Consider the following 22,756-nt stretch of genomic DNA (forward strand, 5'->3'; position numbering starts at 1 on the left):
TAGAAGCAGGCCTGGGAATGATTACTGATGTTTACTGCAACAAAATCAATGAGTCCTTTTCCTCAGGTGAACCTAGGTCCCTTCTTCCTAAGAAGATCAATTAGTCGTTTCTCACAGAGTTGGCACATAATATACTCTCCCAGGCTCTTCGAAGAATGTACTTTGAACGCAAGGCTTTTATCTTTCGGATGTTGTTGGTGGGGTTTTAGTTTAATCAATGCCTTATTAACACATGCCAATGCAGTTATGAACAAGTGTTTGGGACGAGGCCTGTGTGTTGTTGTTCCTGGAGGTCTTACCGGAGGGGGGGAAAGCAGACCTCCAGATGGTGAGTAATAATGATGATAGAGGTTTAGACGACACAGCCTCCAGCCGAAATATAGAGAGCTACTGTAGCGCGGGGACTAATTACTACGTCAATATATTTTTAATGTTGCGGCAGTGCGGAACGCGTTATAAAAAGAGCGGCTGTGATATCTTTAAACTCAATGTCGGCCGCTTAGATTTTGAGCTAATCAGATTCATGGTTGCGGATTGATTGTCTTGTCTTTGTGCTTTTAGCCAGATTGTTCCCGCAGGTGGCAGGAACCTATCCCAGCCAACTAGGAATTTAACAAATGGAAACACCCGGTATCTTTGTTGATCTATATATAGCATATCTGTACAGCCCTACTAGTGCAAAGAGCCCAACATTGGGATCAACCAAAGTCCTCAAGTCTCTACACGCTAATGTTCCATTGTCACATAGCCTATAGCGCTTGCATCAAACCTTGTGAGACAAGCAGCGCTAATTTGAGGACACTGAAGATTAATTAACGTTGGCTGGCTCAACATGAAATGAATGAATCCCTCTTGACTCTGTGGCGCTATAAGCCCGAAAAGATCAGCTCTATACATTCCCATACACGGCGCCTGGATTTAGAAGATCTTCAAAAGCAAAGCCTTTTCCCCCGCTCCCCAGGAACCGAAAAGTGAAACAATGGAAGCATTTTTATCTCGCTAACCCATTTATTACAGGACATTTTCAGATAACAAAAGGACATTTCATTTAGACTTTCTGAAACCAATTCCGTTTTTTTAAGGTTGATTCAATGCATATCAAGTACGAATGTGGTACAGCAATGCACTATGTGTATTGCTGCTCTGAATATTTTGTGGCCTAACTTTTAACTAAGGTTTATACAGTTCATATTTTAACCAGATAGGAGAGCAAGGGGCATACATATTTTCTACACAGAATATATTATGCAGTATCTGCCTGTTTCCTATAAAGTTCTCCGTTAGAGCTCAAATGTCACTTCAAATGTCACCTGTCCTCCCCCTCTCCCCTTTCATGTTTTCCAACAATGCATTGGACGTCCAAGTCAGATCACAGTTGACACAACAAGGGACAAACACCCAGTCAATTTCAGTCAAGTGACAGCCCGCCTCTACTAACACAGCCATCACATGTCGGTGTGAAAGGAAACAACAAAGAGAGAAAAAAAGAAGAAAGAAAAAGACAGAAAACGTGTTTGCGGGATGCACTAGGGCCTGACTGTCATGTTGTGTCTTCCCCTTGTAACTCAGCATCCACTTCTGGCATTTCCTGTTGAGACCGTTATGGGAGCCTAATCTCTGACCGGGGGTGATGGAGGTGGTGGTGGTGGGGAGGAAGTGATGTCACGCCGTTCCAGCTGGAAGTTTTCTTCCCAAGCAGAGCAATCGCCTCAAGGCAAAGAACAGAGACTCCACTCCCTCGGAAAAGACACGGTACGACACACACACACACGCACACGCACATGCGCACACTTCGCGAGCATCAACCACAGGGCACCTTGCATGGATCATTGTGGCTGATTGGATCAATGTGAGGAAGACCCAGGCGATTCTGAGTGCTCCTACTACGGCCTGGTAGTATATTGGCCCCTCACAGGTCGACACGAGTGGGTTATGAGGAGGGATTGAGTGAGTGAGTGTATATGGAGGGCATGGAGAATTTATGATCTCCAGAGAGACAGCCTGGCCACTGCTGAATGTATTTCAGAGCGGATTACTGCTATGCTAAAAAAGGTTAAGTCTCTGAATGTGAGTGACCAGCTGGACTGATGAATACTAGTGGGGTCTCAGTGTGTGATCTGATCCAGATATATATGAGAGAGAGAGAGAGAGAGAGAGAGAGAGAGAGAGAGAGAGAGAGAGAGAGAGAGAGAGAGAGAGAGAGAGAGAGAGAGAGAGAGAGAGAGAGAGAGAGAGAGAGAGAGAGAGAGAGAGAGAGAGAGAGAGAGAGAGAGAGAGAGAAAAAACCTGGTGCTCTTCTTCAACAGCGGCCTCATAATTCTTCAGCTCAAGAATCACAAGGGAGCAGAGATGTTCCATGGGGCTATGAGTATGACGGCCACATTGCAGATTACTGCCCCTGCGAGATTAACATGTACAACAAAATTGGAACAATCCCTTGTACACTACAAGTAAAACAAAACAAACTCTACGGCGATTACTGTCTCCCCCTATGGATCAAAAGATTTGAGAAGCTTTTGGATTCAGTGGAAGGAAAAAAAACAGAACAAAACAAGCACTTTAGACAGGATGTTGTGTGTATTTAAGGAATAACGCTCATGCCAAAAGATAGAGCAAGTTACGTGCATTGCGTGAAAACATTCAATTTCCAAGGTAAACTCACTTCCTTCTGATACCCAACACTAATTAACAACATGAGGATCTCTTCCCGGTCTGAACTCTTGGCCCGTCAAGACATTTCAAAAGAGAGACAAAATCAATTCGGCTTTTACTATCCGTTATGAGAAGGCCGAGGCCTGGAAGAATTCAAAAGTCCCGGTGGCTCAGCGTGACCCGAGTCCCGGCTAGAGCTCTGACAGCGATGGCTCATCGCGTTGGGATGGGCCAATCACGGTCAGCTTAAGAGAGCTCCGACAGCTACAGCTCGTCGTGTTGAGTTCGGCCAATCATGGTCAGCTTTGAGAGTTCTGCCCGGAACTTCCCGTCTGCGTGAGTCACTGGGGAAAAGAAAAAAAGCACAAAAAAAAGGGAAATAAAACAATGCTCCAGAACATATTTTTAACAATTCAAACAAGTTAATGGGAACTGAGGTGAATGATATCCCGTATCCTCACATTAGTACGGTTGACTTCCAGCTAATCACCTCAACTGAGGAGTTGATAGTTGGAAGGATAAGCTGCATTGTCTTGGGACAGTGTGTAGCTATGGTAACCGCCAATTAATTTGGCAACGGCCAGATACAGCGTTATAGCGTGGCCGTAGTGTAACCATAGCCGAGCGTAACCATAGCGTGGCCATAGCATAACAACATCAAAGGATATCTCTACATTTGTCAAAGATGCAGTTCTGAAGTAATTCAAAAGCGTTTGTTCTTTAGTTTTGTCTCGACATACTTCTCACCCTTCGTCTACTTTGACGTGAACTTGGCCACTAACAAGTCAATTGTGGCAGCTCATGTGACACAACGAGTCCCACAGGACCACAATGCTATTGTGACCGAGTAGTGGCAAAGGAAATAGAGCACATTGTAGAGAACATGGGTGCAACAACACATGCATCGGGAAACAACAGTAGCACCGGGACAACCGCCCACACACAGCTGGCCTGTAGCATATGTGCGCCCCCGATGGTAAACAATCACGGAAAGAACTGAAACAAAGGAGGGAGAGAGAGAGAGAGAGAGAGAGAGAGAGAGAGGGCGAGAGAGAGAGGGCGAGAGAGAGCGAGAGAGAGAGCGAGAGAGCGAGAGAGAGAGAGGGCGAGAGAGAGGGCGAGAGAGAGAGAGAGAGAACGAGAGAGAGAGAGGGCGAGAGAGAGAGAGAGAGGCGAGAGAGAACCACCAGGAGTAGCAGCCTGCAGTGCTCCTACCTGTGGAGTCCCCTACAGTGAACTCCTCGGGCTTCAAAGCCACATCCCTCTGGCCTCCCTCAGACGTCTGGGACTGGAGGTGCAGCCGAGAGATATGGGGAAATAAATAAATACATATACATATATATATATATATACATTAATATAAAACCCCAAAGTGAGATAACGGGATGAGAGGCGGCACTGGGAGAAAACAATTTCATTGCAGCAGACGCGCCAGGAGGGTGGTGAGGGTGGTGTGTGTGTGTGTGTGTGTGTGTGTGTGTGTGTGTGTGTGTGTGTGTGTGTGTGTGTGTGTGTGTGTGTGTGTGTGTTTTAACAAGGTCAAGGAGATCCCACATCCCCAGGGCTCAAACACACACACACACACACACACACACACACACACATGCACACACAGTTCTGTGGGTTCCATCATTAATAGTGGTTTGTGTTTTATGTTTATTTGTCTTCCTTGCAGGGACAAGGTCGACCCAGGAGAAGGGGAACAGAGGACGACTGGAGAGGAGGAGGAGGAGGAGGAGGAGGAGAAGAAGGAGGACCAGAGGACGGGTGGTGCTCTGACTAATGGCTGGGCATCAGTTTATGTGCCATAATAAAAAACGGTGAAAACTAATTGGGTGCGGTGCTTCTTACACATTAGGGTTGTTTGTGCACAGCTAAACAGGGCAATATAAAGTAATGTTTTGGCATCATCATCATAATCATCCGTACACCGTAAAGCATCGAGATCCAGCTTTTCACCAAAGGACATTGAGCTGTACATCACACATGGCATCAGAAATAGCAACCGATTTAGTGATTATGCAACGCCACGGCGCTATCGGCCCTCCAGCCAGCTGTGGGGAGGGAGAACCGAGCAGGAGGTTCTGAAATATAAACATAGAATACTCTGTTCATCAACTCGGTTACTCATGAACTGAGTGGGAGGCTGTCTGTAGATTGCCATCGTTTTCATTGAAATTCTGCCTGTTGGGGCGTGGCCACACAGCCAAACATTAGCATATTCAACGTGTCCTCTTGACTGGGATCCCTGGCAACACGGGAGGGGGGGGGGGGGGGGGGCGGGAACGGATTACTTGTGAAGAGAAAATGCGGCATTCCCATAGAGGGCCTGAGTGGACTTGGCACAGGTACTTACATATGCGTTGGCATATTCGATCTTGGCTCCCTTCAGCTCGGCTTTGAACTGGGTGAAGAACAGGTAGGACTTGCCCTGGGGCCTGGGGAAAGACGCGTGGCCGTCGGTCATCAGCAACACAATCTCTATTCACGTATGCACTTACTGCATCATGGGTCAATGTTGACTGTTTCTTTCTAACTGCAACCACCATGATGCCAATGCGCTGTTACATTAAGTGTCGCTGAACAAGAAGTCCCTGAAATGATCAGCATGGGAGTTGTCCGCTATAGCTATATGGTGCGTGTGCATGTGTGGAACTTCACTTTGGCGTACCTCCATATGGAGCAGGAAAACAGTTTGTCGTCATCGCTCAAGCCGATACTCATGAGCCATTGCTGTGTGGGGGCGCGCGCACACACACACACACACACACACACACACACACACACACACACACACACACACACACACACACACACACACACACACACACACACACACAATGTGTAAGTGAGTCACATTCGACCTGAGACACAATCTAAGGGATATGTGAAACAGAAAGAGCAGAACTAGATATTCACCTCATTGGTTCCCCCTTGTGAGGCATAAGTGAATGAGCATTCATGATCCCGCTGAAATACAAAAGAAACATTGTGAACAGCTTAATACAAAATAAAAACGTTAGAATTATGTATAACATTTTTCTAAATGTAATTCAATATTATTTCAAACAAGAAACGGTATATGGTCTGGGCTTGATATATGCATAATGGATATATTTAACAAAAAAATTAACATTTAAAATGTACGAATATTGAAATGCACATCATTCTTCTTCATTAAAGAATAATGCACATATACTCAGCACACATAGCAACATTCTTTGATTTTGGTTTACAACTGTGTTTACAAATTGTGGTTCTCAACCAATCAATGAGCGCTTTGTGGCACCAGGCACAACGTGTCAGCCTCTCAGAGGCTCTGTCCTCATCACTATGCGCCTGCAACTTATTCAAAGCTACTGGGCCAAATCCAGTCTTTTAAGTAGTTTTTTAGGTTATCAATAACCCTGCACAATAATGATAGCTGTTATTAATAAATATAGACATACACGCGTACCACAAACACAACTCAAATCACTCAAGGTAAATCTGTATAAATGTAATGTCGCGGTAAACCCCCTTATAAAATGGCATGCCTTGACATGCACCTGGGCAAATAGATGACAGCATTAGGTCGTACGTATCCCTAAATGTGTAATGCAAAAATAACATTATTTAATTCTAAATAGCAAAAACTAAATCATTGATGCTTGTACTCACAATGGTCTCAGAGAATGTGTGCAGCACACCTCCGGGTTTGACGTTAAACTCCACCGTTTTTGTTCCATCCGGGGAAGCACTTGCGGCAGACAAATCGGCGATAAAGACGAAGGCAAAAAAGTAAGCAAAATGCATAACGCTACAGTATATTACACGAGCCATTCTTCCACTGCTGCCTCTGTTATTTGACACTGGGCTGCCGATCATCTGTCGCCTGTGTGTGGCGTCACACGAGAAAGGGGTTGAATAAATGAAAACAATCTCTCACTTTTTGTTGTTGACAATCTCCAATTATAACATATATCACTTAAATATACAAGTACGTGTCAATTTAAAATAGTTATATATGTGAGTTAGCCCTACTAACATGTTTTGACGATGCAACGATTACATCTGTCCAGGAGATGTCACTGTCGTCAATAACAGATCGCAGACTACAGAATAAATTGTAATGTTTATTCACAGATATTGTTCAACTAAATTACAAATACAAAAACCTCAGGTCAAAACGATAATATTTATATAGAAATGCCATAAGCTATAAACAGAACCGATAAACAATAGAATACAAATTAATAGTAAATAAGCTAAATTTGCTTTAAAATATATAGAGATATTCCCTTACTTTTAGCAGGTTTTTTCGGTAAACACTGGTCAACAAAGTCAACATTTTATCCAGTTTTGAGCCAGTTTAGCTACCAATTTTTCTATATTAATCTAAGACAAAATAGTCATCATATTTGAACAACCAAGATTTGCCAATCCAAATTACATACATTGGCCTATTACTCATAATTAACAACATCTTGTCCTCTGCTATACCTTTAACATGTTACCAAGTACTTTAATTTATGTAGTATCCAGTCTGTATAGTCTGTCTCCCTGTCTATGGCCTCATGTGTCTCTTGTGCTATGCAGGGCTCTGTTTGTGGAGGGCGAGACAAACTAAACAAAACAAATACATGTCTGGAAAAAGAGAGATGGGAGACGTAGCAGACGGACACACATGTGTTAAAAACCCTTAAAACAACGTCAGCAGAACCATACTCAAACACAAATGGACGTACCCTCGCCCCATCTCCCCCTTCCTTCCATAGCCTCTGCTCCTCTTCTCATCCACCTCCCCTCCCCTCCGCCTCTCCTCCACCCCTGCCCATCTCATGCCCAACCCTCTCCATCCACCAAATAATAGAAGAACAGGATTTACAATGTCCCCAAATTCACTCCCCAAATAAACTGTCTGTGTTTGTGTTTACAGGAGCAGCCGCAGTAGGGGAAGAGTGGCCTTCTGGTTCATTAGGCGCAGCCCTCCATCGTCTGCTTTAAAGAGGAAACAAGTAATAATAAGTGTTACCACCGCCACCGCGGACCTCGTGTCCTGCACAGGTAAACACTTCCTCTTTCAACACACCAGTCTGCACTTGGCGTGTCCTCAGCTCTTGAAAAACCGATACGTTTGGGAAACCACGTGGAAAAAGAACACATTTATATTTAGTTCGATATTTTCCCACATTATTCCCCACTATGTCATGTTTGAATAGCACAGGCCTTCACACCGGGCGTCCGGTAATACGTCGTAAACAGACAGAGGCGCAAGAGTCTGAGTCGATACGGGGGCAGCTTCAGCCTGCGGCGCTGCTGATGTCAGCGGTCTACCTCCACCGGGTCCGGTTCACGCTGTCGTCGTAACTGTGGAATTTCTCTAGCCCCCGCCACATAAAGTGGGGGCGGACAGGCTGCCCACACCGCGGTCGTGCACGCCTAGGAGGATGTGCTGAGCAAACACCAGCGGTGCAGCGGGGTTGTCTCGCCGTGACCCCCCCTGTCACATTTGATTCCCCCATCAGCGGGCTCGACCCCAGCGCCCGTTGGCCAGAGACAGAGAGGGGGTGTGTGCTCCCAGAAGAACACCCATGTTGGACGAAAAGCCTTACTCCTATGTCCCGGGTGGAGAGGTGGTCGAGGGGTGGGTGGTTGTGTCACATGCTACCACGTAATGGAATTACCCAGAGCCTTGTTCTCTTAATGTTTTTTGGATGACTTTCATTATCGACGTTGAGCCGACTGACAAAAGCAGAGTCATGTTAACACATCGTGTTCTAACTTTAACTCACATCCATCCACAATGACTCGACACCAAAGGCCCATCCCCACGTTGACCCTCTCAAGGCCGGTGCAGGATGGTGTCGTAGCGGTGCCCAATAGTATTGTGGCAATTCTCCCAGCTGAAAGGTACTGGGTTCGATCCCCTATGTCTGCAGCCTACCAGTGGGCGTCCTTGAACAAGATGCTCTGACCCCTACCTGCTCCGTACTGATAGGCGTCTGAATGCACTGTACGGGCTCTGGATAAAAAGTTCCTGCTAATGATGGTAGCTACTTATTAATAATAGTGGATGGCTGAATAAGGAATTTTACCTTTTCCCCCTGGGCATATTTACCAAGACTTATGTCAATATACTTGCCTTGCACAACAAGGAGCTGCAGCAATATTTCATCCTTTTTATGAATTGCAGATGTAATCATCTTTCTGTTTACTTGCATGTTTCCAGACTTCCAGTGAGCCAGAGTAGAGTCGACCCAGAGTAGACAGTATGTCAATAGAAGTTACTAGACAGCCTCACGTGGACATGATCTCTTTTCCACCGTTGCCCTGCTGAACTCATCGGGCTCATGGATCCTCTTAAAGACACTATTGACTCTTTCCGCAGACATTTTCCCCATAGTGACTTAGTGAATCTTTGTTGATACTTGCCGTTAATGAGTAAGCAGGGATAGGCATCTTACTAAAGGATACCTTCAGGTAAGCTGCGGACACCAGGGATCGATTCTAGAACATTTCAGCCAAACACGATACTATCCTGCCCCCAAAAGCTGTAAAACGTCCCTACTTCCTCTCCTCCATCACAGACTTCTCAGGCCTCCTCATTATTATGTCTGTTCTACCGGGTTGCGGCTGGATGCCTGGCATCTCGCAGTGACTTCAACTGAATGCCTGGACTCTCCTTACGGTTAAGTGGCCAGCATTCCATCACCTATTTCAAATGTTTGGCCTGTATATATGTATGTGCATACATACATATCAACCATGGCACCCATTGCACTCCTGATCACCCCTGAAAGGAGGGATCCTCCACTCTGCGTTCCTTCTCAAGACTTCTTCCTTGTTCCTGCCTGAGTTTTTTCTCGCCCCCTTGGGGTCTAGAGTCAGGGGGGAGTCATAACTATATTGCCTGTTAAGCCCTTTGAGACTGTGAGTAAGGGCTATACAAATAAAATTTAATTGAATTAAGTGTCACCCTTTAGCTCAATCCTCTAAGGCTCATTGTGTTCGTTCGTTAATCGTTTATCATTTTAGAAATGTATTCCTTCACTCCTCTGCCCATCGAGTGACCCGGGATAGCTCGATACACACTGCACAACGTCAGCGTTGGCCCAAGTTTTAATGACATTATCTTGTAAAATATTTGCTTGAATAATCTTGTCGGTGGAGCCCGTTTGGAATGCCTCATTAAACAGTGTGCAATGAACTGGAAGTTAGGTCCCTTAGAGTTAAAGGCTTTTCGGTATTCAATAGACCCAGAACTCACTCATTGGAAACTTTATTATAAAATGCAGTAGTATAAATGGTATTATAAAACACAACCATAAACTTTATTCATAAAAACGATCATATAAACCTGATTACAGAATAAAATTGTGTTTCCTTTATTATAAAAGACAATTGTATAAACGTTATTATAAAATACAATAGTATAAAATCAAGTGCCTCTCATAAACATTTAAACACCTAGTTATTAAAATATAACAGCCTTTTTTATTGGGCCAGTATTGTGCTACAGAGGTGCAAGGCTACTCTAGATAATAGGAACAATGATATGAACCATATCGATAACTGGCACACACACACACACACACACACACACACACACACACACACACACACACACACACACACACACACACACACACACACACACACACAGCTCACCTAAAAGTGTTAGGTCAAATTGATATATGGATGTTAACAGACAAACTCTAAAAACAGATTATACATTAAATAGTACGGCTATATTGGTTGTAGTTTTGGTGAGTCTAGTCCTCTGGTTAGCTCCTAAAAAAAAACACACACAACTCATGTATTACATCAACAGATTTAGAAGTTATAGGATGATTCTGTAAACGGTACTAGATACATCCATGTTGTCTTCATAATAATATGGCCTATAAAACACCACCTCAGATACGGGACTCACACAGAGATTCTGCAGTTGCGCGTCTGGACGTAGGTGCCAGTGTATCTGATGTCACATCGCACCACATTGTTGGAGAAATCCTGCTCCTGGATCAGCTGAGAGGGGTTCACCGTGACCTGGGTTGAATATGACGTGGAGACGTGGCTCATTTAAATAACAGACAAGGCTGCACGACACACAATGCATCTCTAAGGGTCCAGTGCGTTGTGTGGCTTTAGCGATCAGTTAGGAGGGCATAAGTGGTGGTTAGGGTGTTGTTACTACCTAGCCAAAAAGGTTCTGGGTTCAAGCCCCAACGTACATACGTAGTCAACCTATAGGCCTCCTTAAGCAGGCTGCTAAAGGCTGCTCCTTTTCATTCATGACATGCATCTAAATGAATAGATTTACTGTTAGTCAATTTGGATCAAATCTTCTGCTAAATGACTCATTGAAGGTCATTTGAAATGACTACTTGAGTACTTGAAACAATATCCGTTTTTTGACCACTCTGTAAAGTGTGTATCCTTTTCAGTGGGACATTGTACGTCCTCCTACAGCGGTATGAGCTACTGATCCGCTACCTTGAGTATGTAGTTTCCAGGGGCCACATCTGTGATGTCGATCCACTGGCAGTCGATGCTGGCGTGGTAGGTGTCGTAGCAGCCCGGACTGAGTCCCTGAGCAGAAACACACAGGCGAGCGAACACAACCCCCAGATGAGTAACCAAGAGCGATGTTCAATACGGTGCCTGCTGTATGAAACACTGAGGTCCGTCCAGGGGGTAAAGGGCAGTCCTCCTCGGAGACGGACCTGCGTGTGAGCCGTGCAGGCGAAGCGACGCCGCACACCCGGGTCACAGGAAGTGTCCTCCAGGCAGAAGCTGGCCTTGTGTCCCTCGGCCACCTTCCTCCCCGTGGAGACATCTAGAAGGTCGTAGTTACTGAAGGCCTCCATGCTGTGATAGTGCCTGTGGGGGGTGAGAGAGAGAGAGAGAGAGAGAGAGAGAGAGAGAGAGAGAGAGAGAGAGAGAGAGAGAGAGAGAGAGAGAGAGAGAGAGAGAGAGAGAGAGAGAGAGAGAGAGAGAGAGAGAGAGAGAGAGAGAGAGAGAGAGAGAGAGAGAGAGAGAGAGAGAATAAGAATGTTTAATGTTGCTTGAAAATGAAATGAAAATGAATTACTCTTTGCTTATGATTATCATGTGGGACAACCCAATGGTTAATGTTGGTGGTTGGAGTGATCTGATAGTTCTATAGGTTGGATATGTTTGTGGAAGGTACCTGCCTACTGCTATCTCCCTGACGCTTCACGGCTCTTTCGCTTTCACGCTTGCCTACATCTTGAAATCAGTGCAGAAGCTGTCACTTGAAACCTAACCCCTTACAGGCTGCATCTCATAAGGCTGTGTGGACCTCAACTCAATGTTTGCTTTGCGGTGTAATCTGCCCTTATGCGACTCTTACTGGTGACAGCTGTGCCACTCCCACTCGTGTCTTGGCTTGGCGGGCAGGAAGTCAGCGGTTCCCTGGTTCTTCACCCTCTGAGGGAACCGCAGCAGAACCCTGTAGTCCAGGTCACTCGCCCCGAGCGCTGATCTGCAGGAATGGGCACAGCGACCCACAAGAGAACACGGTTGGACACGGGGGGGAACATAGATACAAAGTAATAATGCAGGGTGGATGAACAACATACAACAGTGGGCTGCTTTTGGAAACGTGGCTCTGTGGAAATGCCGGGGGGAAAGCTAACAGTGTGGCACCTTGTGTGTGTGTGTGCGTGTGCGTGTGTCACTTACATAACAAGTGGACCTGTGTATTAATGAGTATTTGATGGATATTGATGTGAAAGAGGAACAGTACCTGGAGAGGCAGGCCTCCTCCGCAGCACAGCGTAAAGCATACATCTGCACTCTCTGAATGTAGGAGGCCGCTTGGATGTAATAGGGGTCAGGAACAAGGTCCGGTAGACCTGAGCACAATCCAATGAATTAGACGTATCGAACAAAACATGTGGTAGGCCATCATATACAGAATAACGAACGCTCACCATTACGGAAGAGCCGTGTGCCATGATGGCCCGTTCCAGTTGGATGGCGCGCGGCTGAGCGGCTCCTACCGGCTGGCGGGTGGACACCGTAGTAAACAGAGTTTCTGTTTCTGCCACGTGGGTCTATTTCATGGGTTCCCACGTTGTCCGTGGTTGGTACTGCTTCTGGGTGTACACCAGCAACGTGCGTCTCTATCGCGTTATCAGATAGCGGTGTCGGGGAACCTCTGCGTAATGCGTGCGCCAACGTCTCCCGTGCCAACGTCGGTGCCAACGTGCCAACGTCTCCCGTGCGCCGCTGCTGAAAACTTGGTCCACCATCAACACTGACCATCCGCCCCGCTTCCGTGTGTGTAGGTGCAATGGTTTCTCGGTTCTCCAACAGGTCTGTAAAATTGGTGCCACGCGTGGCTGATAATCGTGATGGTGACGCTGTGGGGGTTTGCGTTCGAACCGGCACGCTGCTATCGTCTCCGGTGGCACCTCGTTCCGTTGGCACCCCAACACCCGAGTATTCACTCGCAGAGGAGGGCTGTGGGCCGTCGCCCGTTTCTCTAGTGGGTGCGATGCCGGGTAGGTGCTGACTTATTGCGTTAGTTGCAGGTAGATGATGTGCCGCTTCGGCGTCAAGAACCAACGAGTCCATTTGACCCCTCTGCCTCCTGGGTGATCTGGAGACTACAATGGGGTGGCGCAGTCGGCTTAGCACCCCGTTGCTTGTCAGGAGAAGCCGAGTCTGTCTCCTTCGCTGGACGGGTGACAGGTACTCGGTTCCTGTGCTCAGTAAACTGAAAACCCGTCCGTTGTTTTCCCACTCAATTTTGTGTCTCCAGGGTCCGACGGACGCGCGTAAATCCTGCTGTCCGTTGCCTAAGTGCACCATGGTTTTCAGGATGCAGATCAACAGAACCACAATCATCTCCATCTCCCTCGCTTAAACGGTTCGGTGTTTCAGTGATGCCTAATAAAATGTATCAACATTTAACTGTAGGCCTGACTCTGACTGTAGTTCAGAACCTGTGCCTCCTCCGGGGATAAGGAGCCAATGGAAGGGACTTGATTCCGGCCGGCTCTCACCTCACGCACCTGCGCACTGCCCAGTCCGAGCTGCAGTGGAGCGTATGTATGTGTGTGTGTGTGTGTGTGTGTGTGTGTGTGTGTGTGTGTGTGTGTGTGGGTGTTTGGGTTTTCTGGCCAAAAAGCTAAATGGATGGAGTCTATCCACGCATGATCAACCGGGAATCGTTATTTTTCTCTTGGAGGACTATACGACTTAAATTTAACCCTCGAGGAGGGGCTTCGTTCGTTTGGGTAAAGGCCTTTACTGATGAGGTTATTGATCGCCAATTAGCTCACATTATCACCTGATAATTGTAAAATAATAAAAATAGAAATGCAAATGAACATTATGAATATGCAAAATATCTAAAACCATAGGCCTTGAAGCCGGTGCGGGGTGGTTCATTTGCTTAGTTGCATTGACACAATGGCCCTCTGTAGGGTGCCAGTTCTAATATGAATCATAAAAAAGATCAAAAGAAAACTTGCACATCCATGAGAAATGCATAGTAGAGAGGCGTTACCACGAACGGCCACGCGGGGGCAGTCGTGGCCAGCGAAAGTCAATGCAGCGCTTCAAGGGACACTATCTTAGTCCACATTGTTTTAGTCATTCGGAATAAAGCAAACAGTCCAGCCAACTGCGTATGGGAAGATATTTGACATATTTTCAATGGTTGTTTACACCTGCCCCGGACCTTGCCCATATATTATATGGATGATGTCAAAGTGTCACACAAGCCGGTTATTCATGTCTGGTGAGATCTCATGACAGTACGCTGGTGGGCTGTGTCGTCACTGGCCTCCTCATGTTGCAGCACAGTGCGGGTCTCGAGTGCAATAAAAGTGAGGCACCTGGCTAACCTCTAATAATCATAAAAAACAATATCAATGCTAACAGAAATAATTACTTCAAAATAGAATTTTGATGGACAAGGTTAGTAAGAGAAAATTTTGCAAAGAAATTGTTTAAAGTTGGACCTTATCTAATTACATTTAATATTTTGTATAACATATTCTAAAATATTAATCATTCTAGTCCTTTTAAAATCCAAAATTACTATTTAAAAAATGTCTATTGGCCATGTCTAAATACAAAGTGATTGATGTTGGCTTGTAGTTAGCCCAAAGATTGCATAATTGTATACAAGGAATGGGTTAACCTATGTATTGTTGGTGCTTGGCACTTCATGGTTCTATGAACATCCTTACTGTACCAACAGCGATATATTGTTTTTCTTTCTTCTGACAAAGGTACTTATTGTAAGTCGCTTTGGATAGAACCGTCTGCTAAATGCCTTAAATGTGAATGTAAACAGTTAATGATAGACTAAAAGAAGTAGGCCTAGTCCATCATTTATTTTTTTACCCAAAGCACAAGCCAATATCATGTGTAACATAGAAAGAGAAACACTTATATAATGGTCATACCGATGACATAAAGGCCTCATCATTTGTCCCTTTTATCAATAGCTTCTCAGTTATTTTTCTGCTGCTGGTAGGATGTGTGCTGGGTGTGTGTAGGCCACTTTACTGATTGCTGGGACGTTAGTGAGGACAGAGCTGTTGGCTGTACCACGAGCAGCCATCCCTACCAGGGGATGAGGAGGGATGTACTATGTGTGTCAGTGTGTCCATGCACGTACCCTACAGGGAGCTGAGGTAAAAATACTCCCAAACCCTTTCAGCAATGTCGCACGACGTACAGCCACGTAAAAGAGTGCAAAGGCGGGGCAAAGGTAGGTCTGTGTCCCTAGACAAAAGGGGAATGTGTGTCGTGGTGGTCAGGGGGTGAGGGGAGCTAAAAGGGGACAGACTGTGTGACACCTCCTCAGAGGACACCCAGGGCGTTGGTCACAGGGAGACGGCTCATTCTGGCTCCGGTCAGAACCGGAATGGGCAGGTCCCAGGTCTCCGGGACCCCAGAGAAAACATGCCAGCCTGTGTGTGTCCGTTCTCCCAGCGGAGCGGAGCCTGGGTCCCTTTCCCAAGAACTACAACTCCCAGCACTACCAAGGCAAAGGATGTCAAGGGAAAGACTACCATCAATTATTGGTAGATAGGTAGCGCACACAAAATACATATGAACAAAGAGGGAATTCATTCATAAACAGTGATAAGCCTGCTCCATTCAGTTCAATACTAAAGACACAGAGAGAAGGTTTGTGTGACCAAAATAAAGTCAAGTTACATGAAAGTAACACCAAATAGTGTCAACACAAGCACTAGATGTGCAGAACTAATACTAAGTTCATCTTGATGTCCATGTGACTGGTATGTAAACCTCAAAGGGGAATGGCAGGGGTCTTTGGAAACGACTCATATGTTCCACAACAGTACTAGACCACTGACGACTTACACATTTCATAACTCTGTCCTTGGATTTAGATGCACCTTGTCCTGACTCAATGCATCCTCTCAGTCACATGCCATTGATTCAGAGACAGCATGATGAAAATTAAAATGTAGTCTACTAAATGTTGTTATAAAAGGGTTATAGGTTTAAAGATCTGCACCTATTTCACGTTGCTCTCAAAATTGCGTGTAGCGATTCTATGGAAGGAAATGGTCTTTATTCTTAAACGGGGGTTCTTCCGATTTTTGTATCTTGCCTCGTATGTTATATTTTTGCTGTTCATTTGGGCTTGATTAATGGTTATATGTATGGTACACGTATGGTCACCAAGACTATGGACTATGGTGGTCACATAGGGTCAGTGCGTTTACAGCACTGACTCAGAGAAACCCAGTTGCCTGTCGGCCCTCTTAGGTTACCTTGAGTTGTACCTCACTGCTCCTTGACCTAATGCTACTCCCGGCTTCTGATGGATTCACCTTTAGAAGGGCCTGGCATCTCCCACTTCACTATCTCTCACTATCTTTATGCTGTGTCTGTACTACTGTACTGCTCACCAGTTCTAATATCTTAGATTTCAGAATTCTCATGAAATTCTCACATACATTGACATTTAGCAGACGCTTTTCTTACAATAAGTACATTTGTCAGAAGAGAAACAATATATCGCTGTCGGTACAGTAAGGATGTTCATAGAACCAATTGCCAAGCATTAACAATTGTTATGTTAACCTATTCCCCGTATACAACAAAGATCGCTAGGATAAGAAGCTACACGATGAGATGAATCACAAGATTATAATTGCAATATGATATCACTTTATTTATCCAGATTGTGGTTTGGAAACATTTTCAATGTTATAACACAAACTTTGTTCCGGCAGTGCAGTTGTCTTCTTCCATGGAGTGTAACAAGGAGTTAACTTAGTTGGCTGTAGTTTTAAATATGGAACCTTAGGTGATGCCGCACATACCATGGGCCACAAATCCAGTCCTAATAGTCTGGAACGTGTGCTAAGTCTTTGAGCCACTCTGACAAACCTTCTCAAGCCTCGACCGCCAACATCCCAAACATAGATGCATAATGCCACGTAGCTCTCCCTAGCCAAAGATAGCTTCCAGCTAACATTGAATCAATACATAATATGGATGTTTTCCTAAAGTCCATCCCAGGTGTCAATCGATTAAGACTTTCAACAAACTTGGTTTTATCTATAGCATACATTTTTTGTAACGCCAGTTAAGATTGAATAGGCTAGTTCATTACTTTTGCTTCCTGGCAAAAGGAAAGGAGGTGCTACTGATCAGTGACTGATATCGCTTGCCATACGTGTTGTACGCATATTTTTAATCATACTTATTTTTCACTAAATATATGCAATTGGGAGACAAGACAAGTGCAAGGGTTCAACCACTCATGTATTTATTTGTAAATGATGATGAGTGTGAGCCAATGGTCAATGTTGAACTAATGGTAAACTTCTTTACATACAAAAAAACTCATCAATCACAAACTTATCAAAAAATCTGAGAAAAACCATCTAATGAGAACTGGGTTTGATAATTTAACAATGAAAACACGCTATTTACACAGAAAATGCTGTTGGTTCTATTTATACATTTTTACAGGAAGGCCTCTTTTCGCTGGAAGAGAAAAAACAGCTGTTAGGTTATGCAACAGACTCATTATTAAACTGTAATACATCATACAATCGATGCAAATCATAGATCTCTCAACCGCCTCACCTATAAACGATTGAGTAGGGTGTTCTGTATGTCTTCATACACCTGAGTGTAGATCTCCTCTTTCGTAGCCAAACCGTCCAGATATTCTGAAACACATAAAGAACGGTTGGGGTCAGTCTTGTCTCCAACAGCAAGCCATGATTATTAGTATGTAGGAATTCTTCCAACTGTATTGACAACATGACTCAGAATAAACTGAAAGAGTTTATTGCAATAGGGTGTAAAAAAATATATCAAATAAAAGCATGCAAAGGTTGAAGCGCTGTCGTGTGAACTATGGGCCCACTCCCTTGTTACAGCAAACAAGCTTCAGGGTACAGCTGCAGATACGGAGGTCATGACTCCTTTAGGCCGTCCCACGGAAGGCATCCCAGGTATTACCGCGTCTGAGTCAGCCGAGACTGCCTCAGTCCGCCGGGGGGGCCTCTGCTCCCCCAGGGGAACTCGGTGTCTTGCCAACAACATGTCTCATGGAAACTTCCATCACAGTACTTTGTGGTGTGTTTGAGTAATTTTCTATGAGTCACATATTGAATAATAAGATACTATGATAATATGTATACTATGATAAGACACTGCGTATGTAATATAGTGTAATAAAAACATAATACAGATTGTAAACAATTATACAGTTTCAAAATACTTTGATTAAACGTTATTAGGACCCCTCACCGATGGTCAGCGGACTCTCCTCCATCTCAGTCCTGTGCTTCAGGTACATGGGCCACACATGGCCGTCAAACAAACCCGGTGGGTCCGGGACGGTGTAATTTCTCGTACTGGGAAGGAAAAACCACATATTTACTCAAATGAACACCAACCATAATGTGTACCTGAAATGAACCATGTTTGGTAGGTTTCTCTACCAGGAGCCATTACCTCCTTCTGTTCTTGCACTCCTGGTATGGAATGGAGATGAAATAGCATTTGCTGAACACATCCGTCAGGGGCCTGGAGGAAGAGACGCATAAGGTGAACAAAGATGGACGCCTGTACACAAACTCCACTACACACTCTCCATGGAGGGGTCTGGGTAGTAACATGGTAGTGCTCTTGTGGCACACAGCCATAGAATTAAGATAGAACACAAGAATATGCACTTCATTATTCCCAGATAGGAAATTTGGTGAAATACCACAACCAAGGTAAAAAATAAAATAAAAAAAAAGATTCCATCAATTTCACAATGTGATGAAAAATCGTAATTGATATCAATCTCTAAATGACATACTCTCCACTTCAAAGCAAACATGAACTAACGTGAACTAACTACTCCCCTCTGTATCTCAGCCCAGCTGTGCAGATAAGTCACTCCGATCACGTGACTATGCTCTGTAAGTACATGCACTCTCAGGAGCCCCTTTCAGCTGAAAGTCTTATCTGCCACCCCAGGACCTTAGCATGTAGCCGGCTGGAGCTAACTGCACCACACCACAGACATGCTGCAGCATTGCATGTGAATGCAGATATTTACGCCCCCACAGTCCAGACGGTTCTAATGTATTTATAAATAATCTAGTCAAGGCAGCCCTACCGAGTCACATGTAAACAACTCTTGGCAAAGACTGGCTTTTCCACCTAAAGCATAAAATAACCGAGCTTGCTGACAGTTTGAAACTGAGCAACAAGATTTTTGATGAAAAATAACGTCTAACTCAAGCTGATCAGGTTGTGGTTCAGCATGCGACTGGACGAGGTGTGTTTGTGTGTGTGTGTGTGTGTGTGTGTGTACGTACCGGTAGTTGTACAGTAGAAATCCCTCCACGATCAGGATGTGAACCTGCTCCTCCACACCGCTCATGTGGGAGGTGTTGGACACGGTGACACCGTGGGTCCGGGCGAACTTGGCCGGGTTCTCCACCCAGCCCTTGATGGTGTTGGTCATGGCGTCCATATCCAGGGCTGTGATGACTGAGGAGCAGGAGAGGGGGAGACGACGAGGAGGGGGGGGGAGAGAGAGAGAGGGCAAGGACACAATGCTTTACAAACTGGGATAGTAGTAGTAGTAGTAGAGTTGGTAATGTGGTTTAATGTATGGTTTAAAAAGGACGAGGATTGCAAGTAAACAAACCACGTCCTCCTTAGTGTAAAACAAAGTGAGAGAAAGGGATTTCCGGGGGCTTCCTAAGGTGGAGTCCAGGTCTTACCATCCCACTGTCTAAATCCGTCGTCCCCGACTTCTATCTGATCAGGTTTCTGAAATAACAGTAACCAATAAAATATTGCAGCAAGCAAACACTTGCAGATCTCGTTCACACACCAGAAAAACGGGCAAGCGCACGCACACACACACACACACACACGCACACACACAAAGCTCAAAGGGAACAGAGTTGAAAACATTGTGTTAAGATGACGCAGAAATAGAGCCTGGTGGCTAGTCTTAGAATTACTTATATTTACTAAGAAAAGTGCAGAAATTGTTTAAAACAGACATTCCTTGGTAAACGTTGAAATCAGCGATAGATCTACGAATGGCAAATTAAGAAAACGAATGGAAACATCACTTTCGGTGTTGGCCGGCTAAAGGCATGCAAAGTGACATGGACTAGTACATGCACTTCTTTGAAGTTTTTGGGTCAGTTTCTGGTGAGCCATTATTGGCTCCCCATCACTGGCTCCCTGTTTTCTATAGAATAGATTTGAAGGTTATGTTAATTACTTACAAAGCTCTGAATGGCATAGCACCTTCGTATATCTCTGAGCTTTTAATATCTTATCAATTGCGAAGGAAACTTGGATCTTCCCATGATAATCTTTTAATTGTACTCAAAGTGCTCCACAAGCAAAGTGGAGAAGCTGCTTTTATCCATTATGCCCCAAAGCTATGGAACACCCTGCCTCTGTACATCAAGCAGGCAAGTTCAGTGGATATCTTTTAAAAAAGGCCTTAAAACATATATGAGAGCTTTTAGAGCTAGAACTGCGACATGGCGTGCATGTAGAGGGTTAAGGGTTAAGGGCTAAGAGTTAAGGGTTATGGCTGCCAGTCTTCTGGTTGTTGTGATCCTTAAACCTCTGTATATTATTATTATTCTCTCCTTTTTACCGTGTTAAATGTTCCTTATTGTTTTAAATGTTCCTGCATTCTGTGTATGAAAGGTGCTATACAAATTATTATTATTATTATTATCATCTTGACACACACAAAATGTAAATTAAACCGTTTTCGCTGAGGCTTACCTTGAAAAAGTCGTCCTGGTGAACGACACAACAGTTGGGCAAGGACTTGATCAGTTTGTTGGTCAGAGTGGTTTTACCACCATTTGTGACACTGTAACAAAAGATACGATACAGTGGGTTCATCAACATCAAATGATACCTCAGGTTCTAATGAGTGCATTGATGGGAACTGTTATAAGTATAATTAATCTAAAGCATAAATAATAATTTGCGCTTTTTTTCAAAAAGAGCGCCTATCCCTCCACTTATCATGCAAAGGACCGCGCTGAAATTTCAAATGTCCCGCTCGAAAAGCACCAAGGAACCGGTGTACGGACCTGCCCAGTAACACTCACCATGCCCACACCGGTTCACTTTATAAGACCGTATTTAACGCTTAATAGCAATGTTAACATCAACCAGCATCTGTGTTATGTTTAAAAACAAAGTGGAGGAGGTCTGCTATAAAGAGCGACCCCACGTGTGGTTTGTTTATGTGATGGGTTATCTCCTTCTTCAGGGAATGACATCAAAAACGGCCTTATTTAACCGGTTAGGACACGGGACGTTTCCCAACACATTAATATTGAATACCAACGGTAACAAAATACTAACAATATCATATATGAATATAACTTACCCGCCAATTCCTATAATGTACTTCATTTTCGTTGTTTTCAGAGATTGCCTATTAATTTCCACTGTATACCAAAAAATAATCCAGGTTACCAATCCACGCGAACGAATTGTTCAATAAAAAGTAATTATTGCAAATATTTCGATTTTGGCTAGAAGCAACTGTTAGTAGTTCTCCATTGATAAAGTGATCCAGCAGTAACTGGTATATATACACACGGCCACTTGCGTCATGCAGATACGCACGCCCCCTTGCTTCTCTGCCACAGATGCCTATCACTATGAACCAATCAGAATGAAGAGAATACCTCGTCACTTCCTTTCCCCGCCCTCAATGTATTGTATTTACATACACAACATGTAGTACACTGAAGACCGACTGATGCTCTTTGTGTGTTCTCTAACATATGTGAATGTGACAAATGTGACACAAACTAATCAAACAATAAAATTATTAAAAAAAACGTACATAAAAAACGGAGAAAAAGCTTATGTGCACAAATTGCATGTCCATAGGCATTCATATGGTATAGATGTTCTTTTTATTAAAATACATACGCTTTAAAAACGTGTTGTTTGTATAACACAAATTGTGTGTGTATGTGTGTGTGTGTGTGTGTGTGTGTGTGTGTGTGTGTGTGTGTGTGTGTGTGTGTGTGTGTGTGTGTGTGTGTGTGTGTGTGTGTCACATAACAGGCTTGAAGTTCTGCATGATGGTAATCATGCATATTTATTGAAAACAATTTAACAAAGGCAAACCTTATCTAAAAGTAAACAGTTCTGATTCTATGCAACCAGTTGTACAAATCAAATGACAAAACAGATGCATCAGTGTAAAATAACCATAAGCAGGAAATACAATGGCTTTTTGTACAAAAATAAAAATGTTCAACAGAAGAAAATGAATAAGAAAACATTTTGTTACTCATTCAGGGTATATAGAAAAACATAAAACAAATGAGCATGCAATGTAGAACATATAGAAACAAATACACATCCACATGTTAATACCACTTAAAAAATAACAAGGCAAGCAAATATATCCTTATGAAATAATATTTCATGATTATTTAGTCTTGCTGGTCACCTACACCATATATGATGCGTTGTAAATCTTATGCTATGATTATTCTAGTTAACACAGAATGCTACCCAGGCAACAAGGTGCAAAGGAAACCTGTGCTACCACAGAAAAGATGGAGGC

At 44.1% G+C, this 22,756-nt stretch overlaps 3 protein-coding genes across 3 annotated transcripts; all 3 read right to left on the minus strand.

Annotated features, from left to right (window-relative positions):
• Positions 1–2,555: 2,555 nt before the first annotated feature.
• On the minus strand, positions 2,556–6,523 carry mydgf (myeloid-derived growth factor). Its single transcript, XM_084473412.1, has 6 exons — positions 6,313–6,523; positions 5,572–5,622; positions 5,324–5,385; positions 5,009–5,090; positions 3,868–3,940; positions 2,556–2,996 (listed from the first exon to the last, which is right to left on the minus strand). Exons 1-6 carry the CDS (start codon positions 6,517–6,519, stop codon positions 2,917–2,919), a joined length of 555 nt encoding a protein of 184 aa, XP_084329538.1. The 5' UTR covers positions 6,520–6,523; the 3' UTR covers positions 2,556–2,916.
• Positions 6,524–10,563: 4,040 nt separating this feature from the next.
• Positions 10,564–13,512, minus strand: loxl5a (lysyl oxidase-like 5a; the record flags this gene model as incomplete). The annotated part of the gene is made up of 6 exons (XM_084473510.1): positions 10,564–10,683; positions 11,131–11,226; positions 11,361–11,517; positions 12,011–12,142; positions 12,407–12,515; positions 13,113–13,512. The coding sequence occupies 6 exons, from the start codon at positions 13,510–13,512 to the stop codon at positions 10,564–10,566; spliced, it is 1,014 nt and encodes a 337-aa protein (XP_084329636.1).
• A 3,903-nt stretch (positions 13,513–17,415) lies between these two features.
• Positions 17,416–21,713, minus strand: mibp (muscle-specific beta 1 integrin binding protein). Its single transcript, XM_084472877.1, has 8 exons — positions 21,557–21,713; positions 20,938–21,028; positions 19,902–19,950; positions 19,491–19,665; positions 18,634–18,705; positions 18,427–18,533; positions 17,755–17,840; positions 17,416–17,652 (listed from the first exon to the last, which is right to left on the minus strand). Exons 1-7 carry the CDS (start codon positions 21,580–21,582, stop codon positions 17,755–17,757), a joined length of 606 nt encoding a protein of 201 aa, XP_084329003.1. The 5' UTR covers positions 21,583–21,713; the 3' UTR covers positions 17,416–17,652.
• Positions 21,714–22,756: the final 1,043 nt, after the last annotated feature.

This window comes from Micromesistius poutassou, assembly GCF_964030765.1.
Source record: "Micromesistius poutassou genome assembly, chromosome: 9".
Classification (NCBI taxonomy): Eukaryota; Metazoa; Chordata; class Actinopteri; order Gadiformes; family Gadidae; genus Micromesistius; species Micromesistius poutassou.

Excerpts from the sequence above, each read along its gene's own strand:
- mydgf (XM_084473412.1), bottom strand. The coding sequence starts at position 6,519 with ATGATCGGCAGCCCAGTGTCAAATAACAGAGGCAGCAGTGGAAGAATG. Across the intron at positions 5,386-5,571 it reads CACAAGGGGGAACCAATGAG|CAATGGCTCATGAGTATCGG; the intron begins GTGAATATCTAG and ends GCCCCCACACAG. Across the intron at positions 5,091-5,323 it reads TTTTCCTGCTCCATATGGAG|GCCCCAGGGCAAGTCCTACC; the intron begins GTACGCCAAAGT and ends GTCTTTCCCCAG.
- mibp (XM_084472877.1), bottom strand. The coding sequence starts at position 21,582 with ATGAAGTACATTATAGGAATTGGCGG. Across the intron at positions 19,666-19,901 it reads CGGATTTAGACAGTGGGATG|TCATCACAGCCCTGGATATG; the intron begins GTAAGACCTGGA and ends CCTGCTCCTCAG. Across the intron at positions 18,706-19,490 it reads TTTCTACTGTACAACTACCG|GCCCCTGACGGATGTGTTCA; the intron begins GTACGTACACAC and ends CTCTTCCTCCAG.